Source organism: Odocoileus virginianus, chromosome 4 (genome assembly GCF_023699985.2).
Source record: "Odocoileus virginianus isolate 20LAN1187 ecotype Illinois chromosome 4, Ovbor_1.2, whole genome shotgun sequence".
Taxonomy (NCBI): Eukaryota; Metazoa; Chordata; class Mammalia; order Artiodactyla; family Cervidae; genus Odocoileus; species Odocoileus virginianus.
The window spans coordinates 48,573,756-48,587,343 of NC_069677.1; the positions used below are offsets into that span (position 1 = coordinate 48,573,756).

The 13,588-nt window shown below is 37.0% G+C and overlaps 1 protein-coding gene across 2 annotated transcripts in view; it reads right to left on the reverse strand.

Annotated features, from left to right (window-relative positions):
• Positions 1 to 769: 769 nt before the first annotated feature.
• Positions 770 to 13,588, reverse strand: part of GFM1 (G elongation factor mitochondrial 1) — a 48,501-nt gene continuing 35,682 nt past the window's right edge. For both annotated transcript variants that reach the window (XM_020915052.2, XM_020915053.2), the window contains exons 14-18: positions 9,855 to 10,017; positions 8,134 to 8,278; positions 2,083 to 2,243; positions 1,273 to 1,326; positions 770 to 1,114 (exon numbers count right to left, since the gene is read on the reverse strand). In XM_020915052.2, coding sequence (XP_020770711.2) covers positions 983 to 1,114; positions 1,273 to 1,326; positions 2,083 to 2,243; positions 8,134 to 8,278; positions 9,855 to 10,017 — 655 coding nt within the window. In that variant the 3' untranslated portion in view covers positions 770 to 982. The remainder of the gene's footprint in view (positions 1,115 to 1,272; positions 1,327 to 2,082; positions 2,244 to 8,133; positions 8,279 to 9,854; positions 10,018 to 13,588) is intronic.

Here is a 13,588-nt window from a genome sequence, read left to right on the forward strand (position 1 = left end):
TACCCAACAACCCTGTAAGTTGTATTTTATTATTTCCAAAGTGCAGACACATTAAAATGAACACAGACAAGCATATGAAAGGGTCTGTTTTTTACCTCACAGGTCTGCAAAAAAGTAACATTTATGCCCCTGAAAAGCAGCAGTTACAAATGTGTATAAGCCACGAGCTGAAGCTCTATATAAAACAGCTAGAAATTTAGTTAGCATTTTAATAACCCAATGAAGAATATGAAAAATGTTCTTCATTAAGATTATATGGAATCCTTTTTTGTTTAAAAAAAACCACCTACTTTTCTGTTCGCTGTGTCTATGAGACTTAGTTTTGTCATGTTTATTTTAATTTGTAGATCCACATATAAGTAAAATCATATAGTATCTGTCTTTAACTTATTTCACTTAGCAATAATAACCTCTAGGGTCATCCAGGTTGTCACAAAGGAACCCCACTCTTAAAAAAAAAAGTGACACTCCAAGAAGGATCATGATCTATACAATTCACTTTCAAGTATTCGGCAAAACTATTTTTTAAAAGAATGGAAGTATGTGACACAGATGGACAACAACAGAAAGCAGATATGACAGATTATCTGATAAACACTCTTAACAAACTTCACTATTCAGTCTAGACAGGTGGTATGTGGCTGTTCTTTCTACTGTGCTTTCAGCTTTTCTGTATCCTGAAAATTCTCATGCTGAAAAATCTGCACGTTTATACATGTTCTAAGCTTATAAGTAGAATAGAAATAAGTCTCCTCTCTCAAATATTAAATATATTTCAATAATAACCATATTTTATTTGAGGTATAAAACCAATCAACAGTTGAGATATACATAGAATCAACTTTTACATAATAGAAACTCCTGAATATATAGGAAGGGCTTCTAAAGTTACTTGTTTTCCACCTGAATTTATTCCACTGGAATCCATTAAAGTATCCAAAGTTGCAGATACAGTTAAAGTTCATCAACAAAGTGAGAAAAATTAGTTCTTGGCTTTTCCTTTTTTCACAGGAAGTTGACCTGTAGCTTCCAAATACTTATTAATGAGTTCTTCTTGTGTAGCTGGTGAACATGGCTGATATCTGCAATACTCCATTGTATATTCTCCCTTCCCCTGGGGGTTCAAAACAAAATCAAAAAGATTTTAAAAAACCAGACCTCCAAAAACTATCAAGTAAAGAAAGTCATGCAAAGCCAAGATTTCACAAAAATGATCCTTTTGTAGGATGGTCTCTTGAAGAGCACTGAAGTAAAATTCAAACATCTGCTTACCTCTGTGCATGACCTAAGTTCAGTAGAATAACCAAACATATTATTCAGAGGGACCTGAAAACAAACACAGTAAAAACTTCAGCATTGCCTACTGGAAAATGAGAAACACACAGAAGCCTTAGCCATTTAACTCCTCTAGACTCAGCTCTCTACCAGTAACTCTTGGTTTAAAAGAATTAGAAGCCAAAGAAAAGCTTATTTTTGTTTTATTGAGAGTAGAAACCCCATTTGAAGATAACTTCGTTTGACAGTCACAACTAGCAAATCGATCTTTCAGTTTCGTGGAGTGGACACCACTGACGGCCTCCCCCATCCCCACCCCACGCAGCTGCAGCTGAAGTCCTCAGTGTTTCTCCGGTGAGGAGGCGACTATTCGCGCAGCTTTCCTGCGGACTCCTCAATGATGTGCCCACAGTAATCTTCTAGGAGACCTGAGGTAATATGACTAAACCCTTTCTCCCGTGAACTCTGAGTAAGGCAAAGGAGATAAATATTATCCTAATAAATGAGAACATAAGAAAACAGCTATGTAAATAAAGCTATCATGAGAAAGAAAGGTAATTACACATCTAAGAAAATGACATACAAAAGGCCTACATAAAATGAATCTCATTTTTACCTTTTACACTTAAAGAGATGCTCTAACAGCAAATTATAGAAATTGACACACACATATATAAGCACAAATTCAACACTTGAATAGGCAGGGAAATGTGCCAATTTGCTCTACAATTTCCAAACACAAAAGCTAATCCTGATTTTCTCCTGTGGATAATAAAAGCAAGGTTGTCAGTGACTAACAGTACTTACATCTGCATACAGTGTAAAATAGTCCTCAATTCCATCTTGTCCTGTGATTACCCCATGGCGTCGGTTAATTCCTGCAATCACTGGTCCCTGAAATTCATTTGGGGCTATAACTTCCACCGACATAATAGGCTCAAGAATACATAATGCTGTATTTGCCAGGGCTGGGGTTTAAAAAAATAAATAATACATCAGTTTATTAATCTTTAAACAAACTGGAACTCTTTCCTTATCCAGATGTACAGAAGGGAGATGGAAAGTGCTCTCCCAAAGGTACACACACAAATGATAAGATTAAAATATTTGATCTGGACTCATTTTTCTAGCAGCAGTAGCAGTCACTCTTTTAAATGGAACTTCCAGAAAGACAACACTTAATTCTAATATTAGTATGTCCATTACCATATCTTTATCCTTATAAATCATGAGGTTGCAGAGAATAATATAAAAGGGGTCTTAGAACAACATTCAATAAAGTCCTTTCCCACTTAAATTATGCAGTTAAGGGTCACTAATTCTTTCTGAGATCCTTCACTAGCTGTTGAGTCTCTGACCTAAGTAAATCAACCCTTTCTTGTTGGTCCCTGCCAGACATTTATACTTGGAGATAATAATCAAGTCAGGCCTGAGATCTGTCTAGGCTAAACAATTTCAATACCTGATTGAGAGCTAGAAATCCAAGTTTCTGCTTTCTACTCTGCCTCTGATAAGTGACATGCCTTTTGGAAAAACACAATCGATCCAGGTATTGAGTTTCTTCACCTACAAAATAAAGACACTGGCTGAGATGCTAATGGTCATTTAAGCACTATACCCCAATGTTGTATATCTACACTTATTTTTAGTCCCACTTAGTACATAACCAGAATAATTCTTACTGTGACAGATGCTTAAGAGAGAAATGTAACAATGTGGAGAGAGTGTAACTTCCAACACTCAAATTTAATATGGACATTATGACAGTGTGGAATAATACTTCAGCCTCAGACTGGATGGACTATCTTTAAAGACTTGAAGCTGGATGTCCCTGGTGGTACAGTGGGTAAGAATCTGCCTGCCAGTGCAGGGGATGCAGGTTTGATCTGATCCGGGAAGATTCCAAATGCCACGGAACGACTAGGCCCGTGGGCCACAACTCCTGAGAACCCAGGCTGCGGTCCTGAAGCTGGGGGCCTAGAGCCGCGCTCCACACGGGAGGCTGCACCGTGAGGAGCCTGTGTGCACAGCCAACAGTAGCCCCCTCACTGCAACGAAGAGCCAGCATGGCCCAAAATAAACAAACAGCATACAGAAGACTTCCAACAAAGCATGAAAAGGTGACAAGTATTTAATTTTTCAAAAAAATATTAATTTTCCAAGCATCAATTCTGTTTATAATAGTCAGCAATTATTCTGTATATTCCTTAATGCACTTGTTCTAAAGATACTACTAACTTAAGTGCAATACTTAGAAGAACAGCCATTTAATATACTTGTATTTCTTTGAAATATTTTCTAGTTCAAGTCATATCTTAGCTCAGACCTACCTCTGACTCATTAGTCCTAATTAGTGAGTTTTGATTTCAAAAGAGGGATATAAGTGAGCTCTGCAGATTCCTCAGTGTCATTAACGAGGCCCTGCAGAATTCTATGTAGACATCTAAAGCAGTAGATGAAAAATTCTAGACTGTAGAAGCAGCTCTATTTCTTCTAACTTCTTGGGTTACTACAATGGCTGGGCTCCCTTGGCTCTAAATAAATGTAATTAATGCAGAACCCAGGTGGTGCTAGAGGTAAAGAAAGTGAAAGTGAAGTCACTCAGTCGTGTCCGACTCTGCGACCCCATGGACTGTAGCCTACCAGGCTCCTCAGTACATGGAATTTTCCAGGCAAGAGTACAGGAGTGGGTTGCCATTTCCTTCTCCAGGGGATCTTCCCAACCCAAGGATCGAACCTGGGCCTCCCGCATTGCAGACAGACGCTTTACCGTCTGTGCCACCAGGGAAGCCCTTTTTTACAGTGGTAAAGAACCCGCCTGTCAATGCAAGAGACATAAGAGGTGCAGGTTCAACCCCTGGGTTGAGAAGACCGCCTGGAGGGCATAGCAACTCACTCCAGTATTCTAGCCTGGAGAATCCCATAGACAGAGGAGCCTGGTGGGCTACAGTCCAAGGGGTTGCAAAGACTCAGACGCGACTGAGCATACACACACAGAGGTACCCAGAAAGACAGATGTGAACAGACGGATTTAGTTACATATTATCTAGTGTTTTCAAAAGGTCAGTAATAATAAAAGAGCTCAAGTGTGAAAGAGTCATCATATCCTAAAGGGAGAGAAGGGGCCAAGTATACAGTGTCCATCCCTTAACTGTTGAGGGTAACCTGTCCAATTCTGTTTCATATTCCCCCACTCTCCTTTTAATTCCTTCTTTCTTCCTAAATCCACCTTCTGCTTCACTTGCCCTTTTTCATGCTTTTCTCTATCCCATTCTGTAATGACAAGACTCCAGAGCTAATTCATCCTGCCACTTTTCAATAGTCACATGGCAGCCAAGTCCTATTTTCCTGAAGTAGAATAGCAGGAAGTGAAAATATACACACCATCCATCACAAGACCTTTAAGTCTAAAGTGGTGGGCAGAGGTGGTGATGTTTCTATTTCAGTCCACTAGGGATAAAGCTGAAAACACCATGCTGGGTGCCAAAGAGCTTTGAGAGGAAGTGGTCAAGGGCTAGGACCCTGGCAAGGGTTTGAGTCTCGGTTCCACCACTAGCTAACACGGAGCCTTGGGCCATTTGACTAACTACTTTTGAGTCTCAGTTTTCTGAACCATCAGGTCACTGTGGAAGATAATTCATGTACTTAGCATAATATTAGTACACAGCACAAAAGTCATCAATAAATGTTACTGTGACTTCTCTGAGACAAAAAGCTGGGAATGGGTGGCATGGAACAGGTCAAAGGTAATATGAAGGGAAGAGGGATAAGCTTTCACTATGCCCAAACACATATGTGCAAGTATGTTGTGTGCTAAGTCACTTCAGTCGTGTCTGACTCTTTGTGACCCCATGAACTATAGCCCGACAGGCTCCTCTGTCCATGGGATTCTCCAGGCAAGAATACTGGACTGGGTTGTTGTGCCATCCCCCAGGGGATCTTCCTGATTCAGGGATCGAACCTGTGTCTCTTATGTCTCCTGCACTGACAGTCAGGTTCTTTACCACTAGCGCCACCTGGGAAGCCTATGCAATGTTTAAGGACATTCTGATTTAATAGTGTGGAATTACTATCTGGAAGCAGCTGGACATGCCCATTTCCACAGAGTTAAGTATGAAGAAGGGCCAGGATTCAAACTCAGCCCAGGAGGTCAACAAAGGGACAATGATGAGCAAAATGAGCTAATGTAGTCCCGGGGAGGCCTTTATTTCTCCTATAGAGTAACTACAAATTAAATGTTTGCAGGGAGACCAAGCACAGTGGTCTAAATATTGGCCGAAGAAAATGATGGTGGGACTTCCCTGGTGGTCCAGTGGCTAAGACTCTGCTCTCCCAATGCAGGGGGTCTGGCTTCAATCCCTGGTCAGGGAACCAGATCCCACATCCTGCAACTAAGAATTCGAATGCTGCAATTAAGAGTTTGAATGTCACAACTAAAGATCCCACATGCCACAACTAAAAATATCCTGCAGCTACAACGAAGATCAAAGATCCTGCATGCTGCAACTAAGACCAGGGCAGAAAATGAAAAATTAAGAAAAGAAAATGATGGTAATGGTTAACATCCATGGGGTGAACCAATCCCTGAAAGAACATTTAATTTCATATTTCCATTTTAGTTACATCACTGATTAATTTCAGGGATAAAGTTTAAATTGTGACTGAATATAGTTCCAGTTTTCACTTTTTAAAATTAACAACATATGAGAACATGAACTATTTTTCTCCCAATTTTGATAATAGAATAGTTCAAAAGTATAAGTTAATCTGATATTAAGCTCAATTATCAACATTTACCACCTTAAAACTCTCATATGATAATCAGTTGGAGGTATGTGTATGAAAAGATGATTTTCTTAAGAGCCCAGCTCAGTAAAATTTTTTTTACTCTTTTACACTTTTATCTTTTAATCATGGAGAAAAAAGAATCAGATGATGAAACAGCAAAGTAACTCTCTTTTCATGCTAGCACCCTGTTTATTTGCACTTATTTTTCTGGCAAAAAACCCCCACAATACTCCTCAGTTCTATTATCATCTAGTGCTTTTCCTCTGCATCCCCATCAGGCAATTAATCACACATAAGAATATTTGCACACTTAACTATTTAAAAACTAAATGGTACATACCTGTTTAATATTCATAGACATACAGATTTTTTTCATGGGTATACATATGTGTGTATTATGGACATCTAATCTACATTTACCTATATTTCATATAGGTACAACTGAAAAGCATGACGCTCTTTATTGATTTTACCAATTATCTTGCTTTATGCAACCTCTATCCAGGAAAGCTGCCTATTTCCAGCACAGAATAGTTGGTGATTTCTAATTTGTCTTAACTATATTAAAAAAAGTATCACAATGCATAGTTTATGAAATCATCACTTAAAATATATCACAGTTTTGTCAACTGCACCTCAATAAAGCTGAGAAAAATATAAAGTGATTACAACTAAATTGTCAGTTTAAGACTTATTAAAGTGGTAAACACCTTTGAAGGCAAAAGGCAGGTGTTATAATCTGCTGCTGCTGCTAAGTCACTTCAGTCGTGTCTGACTCTGTGTGACCCCATAGACGGCAGCCCACCAGGCTCCTCTGTCCACAGGATTCTCTAGGCAAAATACTGGAGTGGGTTGCCATTTCCTTCTCCATCATGCCTAATAAAATCTTACTTTGTGACTTTATTTCCCTTTTCCTATTAACACAATTGTCAGGTTGTGACAAAGTTTCCAGATCATAGATTTCAACTGCATTTTTAATAGACAGCTAGCTGGCATAAAGAAAATGAAGGATTCTTTTACTCTTTTACAACTAGGAAATGAAATAAATAACTAACGGCTCCCATTAAGTAAAATAAGGAATTAGCGGCTTGGTCAAGAAATAAGCAACCTTCTCCAGCCATTGCCCCACACCTAATCACAGATGCAAACAGACTAAAAATAACCAAGTCCAAAATTCAAACAAAATCAATAAAATCCTGATTCTCTGAATGCCTGGAAATAAAGTGTTAGAATTTTCTGCTGTCCATTTTGACCTTCTTTGATAAAGATATTTATGAATGTTTTATGAGTTATAATGTAATTTTCTGTGAAAACACACTTCTGGACATAACTAATGAATTATCATATAATGGATGTGGAAGAGATGACAAACACAATGAATTTTTTGAATTTCAGTTATAACTTAAAATTCTTTTGTTGAATAACCCTGATGTCAAACTGCTGTGTCATTTGCTTTTCTCTCTTACAAGCAATCAATCAAATACACCTGCAATTGCTTATGGTTCTGGTATCACCAGGGTTTTAATACACATTATTATCCTTGTGAGAAAGGTTGACAGTTTTAGCAGTTTAGTAAGAAATCTGCACTGAGAATAAGGTTTACTAAATTCTTTCAAATGCCTAAAAGCCTACAATGTCATATGTGAAAAAACTGTTTACAAATTTATAGATTTTCTGACATCTGAATAAATTACTAAAAATAGCATGACTATAGTTAATGTTTCTTTAAAATATTTCTTAAAATTCTAAGCATTTGTCTTCTTTATTAAAAATACAGCTTACAGATTATCTATGAATTTAAACATATGAAAAATACCAGATAATTGAAGAGAACAAAGTAGGATCTTAGTTTTGTAAAAAAGAAAACATAGTAATCTATCCTCACACTGATTCTATGAAAACCTGTCCAGAACCTACCTTGTTCCCCCTACTGCTGCCCAGGAGAAGGGGGTAGAAGCAGTGGAGGGTGTCGGGAGGAAAACCGAGGCAGCACAGTGCCGCCTTTTGGGGCTCTGATGGTCCACTACGGAAGCAGACTCATCCATGTGGCAGGTGCCAGACGCAGCATACCTTGTTTAAGAGCACCTTCTCCTGCTCGGATGAAAGAGATTTCATTGGAATCCACCATGTGATGTGCTCCATCTTGCAGAACAAACCGGAGCCCAGAGAGCTTGTGACCAGACAAAGGGCCCTTCTCGCAGGCATCCAAAAACCCCTGTTAATGAATAAGCTTCTTGAGTGTCTCTTCAGATGCATTAAGAAAAACCCTCAAACATTTTAGTATTCAGAAGTTTAACATTTTCATGTATATTTCATTTTTTAAAAAATTTCTTTAAAATTGAACAGCCTATTTAAGCTTTATTATTGTGGAAGGTAGATAAGCAATCCTTTGGAACAGTCTATTACTTAAAAGGTATGAAATGGTTTGAAAACAATGCTGAGTATTAGCAATCACTTTCTCATAACCTAATATTCAAGAATTACTAAACTCTTATGATACATTATAGAGTCAGTATGATCTTAATTTTACAAGGCATAAACAGAGGAAAGGCAAATCTAAGAAATTCCCTAAGTAAAACTTTAATCAAAACTGACATCTTATCAACAGCTGTGTCTTAAGCTCCTACTCTATACCTATCACTGCTCTGACTCACTGGCAAACCACTACATAATACTTTTGTGCTACACAATGTAAGAACTAAAATTAAAACATTTTTCCAAAGCAATTCTTTTAAGACACAGCTTTACTGAGATATAATTGATAAACAATAAGCTATAAATATTTAAAGAGTGCAATTTGATATGTGTGCAGTTCTTTTTCATTCATTAAATACTTGTAGAGTTGCTACAATTCAAGTTAGTTTACACAGTCGCACATGTAGTACAATACATTTCTGACATTTCAAAAGTGCTACCTCTGAATGCTGTAGAATGTCTAAGCTTTCCTTTGCCTATGCTAATCTTGGAGAATAAAAGATAATTTAAATTTGTGTGAATGACACATTCATGTGAATGACAAAATACTGTTTTGAAATTAAGTATAATGGATGAAATACACTAATCACAAAAACTGCTACCAAAATTAATGCTAAAACCAAAATCATGATCTGTTAATAAAGACTTCTAAGTTAAAAGTTAAAAGATTTTAAAAAATAACCTCCATCTTTATGAATAGACAGTTGCTAAAAGTTTACAACAGTCTTAAAACCAATGATGTAGAAAGCTACTAAAACACAAATAACCCCTTACATGTGCAGAGCACCTCACAATTCCCAAAAAAATATCAGAGTCTTATCCAATCTTTGATTCTGTGAGGGGTTCAGGATTAAGTACTGTATGCTCAATTTACAAAAGAAAGTGGCTCTGAACACTGTGATTTACCCAAGGACATATTAATCATTAGCAGAGATGGCAACACAGGCAGGTGTTGGAAATCTTAATGCATGACCATTCTACTACAAGGGTACTACATGTAAAACTTTCACAAACTCCTAACGACTACTACAAACTTCAATTACTAATTATAATTAATCAAGTAGTTTCAATTTATCGAGAAATGTAATAACTATGATTCAGAAACAGAATGATTTCCTCTCATTGTCATAGCTTATATTTATAGCTCTTGAACTTAATGATTCTAAACCAGATGGAGAGCTTAATCAGATAAAGAAGCAGGACTGGAACAAAACTGAACCACAGAAGCCATGATAGCAATATGATTTGATATCTACTACACCGTTTTTTATTTTTTTTTAATGCAATAAAGGCTTTTTTTGTTTGTCTGTTTTTACCTTTTCCACAGCAGGCACAAACTGCTTTGGTACATTTGACCCAAATGTTTCATCTGAAAACTCCAACTTCGTGTAGTTCTCTGGGTCCAGAGGCTCCAGTACACCTATCACTTTTCCATACTGGCCCGCCCCACCTGATTGTTTTTTATGTGTAAACTCAAACCTGAAAGTAATATGAGAAGAAAAAAAAAATCAACATAATATAATTACCAAAATGAAATAAACTACTAACTGAAATGAAAAACCACCTCTCATCAATTTTACTTCTTCCTTCAAATAGGATGGCCTTGCTATAAAATTTTACTATAGAATTTATTTAAAAAGGAATTCGCTCCTTTCTGTTCTTACTTAGAGGTGGGGTACACCATCAAATAATCCATGGTTTTAATTCTGCTAATTTATTTGAATTTCACAAGTAGAAAGTAAAAGTGTTAAAACAAAAAGTCGGTGGAAGGTTCTTATTCTAACCTACATTCCAAGAAGCTTACCCATTTTCTTGTGGAAACAGGGTTCTATTTCCCTGGGACACAGGGTTCTGTCCTGAATCTCTCTGAGGACAGTTATCCGAAATTAGGAGTTATGCAAGTAATTCATTCAGATAGTTATTTGATTTTACAACTTGGACACTAAGGACTGAGGAAATACAAAAAGGGGAGCTTCCGGAAGGATAACTAACACCTGAAAATGATTAATGGCAAAATCATCACAATTAACATAAGTCCTCCAAATAGACACATATATAGACACAGGTTAGTGTTTACTTCAAATTATTAAAGACAACATTAATAAGATGCCATAAGCATCTTGCATGCATATTAAATATATGTAAATATAGGCTACTATATCACTTAAAAAACATTTCATGAGTTTCTACTGTTTGCAAGGCATTTTTCCTTTAAACTGCAACCTTCCTCAAGACCATAAGACTGAAGAAGCTGGCTGCTTTCAAAGTTGTCTGCAGATAACTGCAGGTAAGTGGACATTAACGAACATCTGTTCCTGCATAGAGATCTGTGAATGGTTTGGCAGAGGTAAATAGCAATTTCAGTAGGAGATGTCAGCTTGGAATGAGTTTTCATAGACAACCTAAGTGTGAATGTGCCTGATGAACTGCCTTTAAATAATGTTGCAGTTGCCAAGTTTCAGGATGGGCTGGAGAAAACAATGCTGAAAGGTAAACAGACATCAGAACTAAAAGGACAGCAGAAGAGAAATAACTGCCAAATCACCACAGAATTACTAAGAGATTCCAAAATGGGCCCACTGACATGTTCTCAGGTATGCTGAAGTTCTCCAAGACAATGTAAATTTTGTTTTCAATTTAACAATAATATCCATACAACATCTAGATCTGTGCTGTTTATACGGTAATCACTAACCATGGATATTTAATTGAAGTTAATTAAGATTAAATAAAATTTAAAATTCAGTTCCTTAGTTGCACCAGTCACATTGCAAATGATCAATAGGCAAGTGTGGAGAGTGGCTACTGTCCGGGAAAGCACAGCCCTGGAGGACCAGCTTACAAACGAGTTATCCATACAGTCTCGGGGATCCTGGCTGAGTTTATAACTGAGCGGACGCCAAGTAAGAGGATGCAAGTGCCAGGTTTGTGCTAAGCACTTTTTATGGACTGTAGTACTTACTCTTCACCACATACCCATGAAGTAGGCACTATTTTTTTTTATCATTACTTTACCGGTGAGAAACCTGAGGGTCAGAGAAGCTAAGTAACTTGTCAAATGTGATGCAACTCTTAAGTGGCAGAGCCAGAATTTTCACCAAGACCAACAATCAAACATGTTTCTAGAAGGATAGTAGGAATGTAAATGGATTTAACCTGCATATGATGCATTCAACTCGAAAGCCTTATAAGGACGCTGCACAAAGAGATTTTCCTGGAGCTTAGAGAAGCAGAAAAACTAAGACACCACTTGGTAGGCAGTGAATAGACATGCTGAAGGTAAAAGAATCCATGCTCTTGTGGTCAGACCACTGGCATTCTGTGAAAGAGTTTCATTTTGGCAAAAAAACATCATCTCTCACATAAAAGTTAATGTTAAAAAAAAAGTTAATGTTAATTAGAATTGTGTTGGTTTTACTGTATATCTTATTTTGTAGATTTATTTTGACTTTATAGTCTTACCAAAGTTGCAAGTCATAGGTGTTCTTACTTATTTCCATATAGTTATTTAAAACAATAATTTGCACGATCCCAGAGACTTATAATAATTTTGCTACTTTCAAGGTAACTCATACATTATTCAACTTTGAGGATAATGATCCCTTGATTAACCATTAATGAAATTTTATTGAGAAACTAAGATCTATCGCAAGGACTCCACAGGGATAAGATTCTCTTAAAGCAGTTTATTTAACATCTACACAGGCAGCTTGAAGTTTTTAACATGTACTTCCGGGGGGGCTCAGTCTGCAGTGTGGGAGACCTGGGTTTGATCCCTGAGTAGGGAAAATCTCCTGAAGAAAGAAACAGCTACCCACTCCAGTATTCTTGCCTGGAGAATTCCATAGACAGAGGAGCTTGGCAGTTTACAGTCCATGGGGTTGCAAAGAGTCAGACGTGACTGAGCAATAATATAATAATTTTATTTTTAAAAGAACCTAAATGGTATGTGTGTTTTTAGCAAATAAACACCTGATATTGTCTGTCACCCAGCATCTCTTATTACTAGCCTTGTTCTACAGAGATGGTAATTACATTCTTAAAGCTTCAAACTGGTGACTTTGGGGGTCTCAAATACTGCACTTCTCACAACTCTAACTGGTAATACAGGAGATGTTAACTAGCTGCATGTGAAACTTTAAAATTTCATTTTCAGCAAAAAGATCTATGTAATTAGAATGTATTTGACCACTCTTCCTGGGCACTATCAAAGGAGCACATAATTCACAAAACTATTAAGAACACACACAAACAACAACCTAACAGGCTGACTCCATCAAAAGAAAAAAAACAGCTTTCAATTTTTCAGAAAAAGCCTTAAGAGGAGAAACGAAACCCTTTTTTTCTCTAGTTATTTGACAGGTGCTGGCTAATATAACTAGAAAGATGGGAATGCCTTACTTTTCTTAAAATATCTATTTACTCCGACTTTATTAATAAATAAATTTTAAAGGATATTTGAAGAAGACAACACATTACAAATCCATTTTTAACTTTTTTTTTTTTTTTTTAAGCAACACAACATATATATCTACTCAAAGAACCTTCAAAATCCACTTTGGGAAAAATACCTAAGAATATTTCTAAGACAACAAACTACAGTGTCAGTTTGGTTACATATCTGAAGAAAACGAATCTTAGCTGCCAATTCGACAGCATTTCTTAAGAACAGCCTAGACTAGTGCCTTTAAAAGTGACAGAGGTAATTAAGAGATCTGGAAAGAAAAACGCACTGACTACTCAAAGTTTGTGCTTGCTTAAGGAGCTTTTAAAAACTTTTTGTCAGAAGCTACTTAAATGTAGTGCCTTGTATAAACTCAGTTTTAAACTACGCTTTAATCTTCTTTCAAAGTGATCCAGAAAGTTGGAAGCATGGTGTGATCAAAATCTTTTCCAAGATTAGCAGAGGAAGAGAGGGGTCCAAGTACCTTGTAAAATCCCCCTGCCCTAAATCCTCCAAATTAATGCTATTATTTGCAGTCTTTCGAATCCTGATTTGGGCAGAACCGGTCCAACATCACAGAAAGCTGGGGATGAGCAAGCTTGCTCA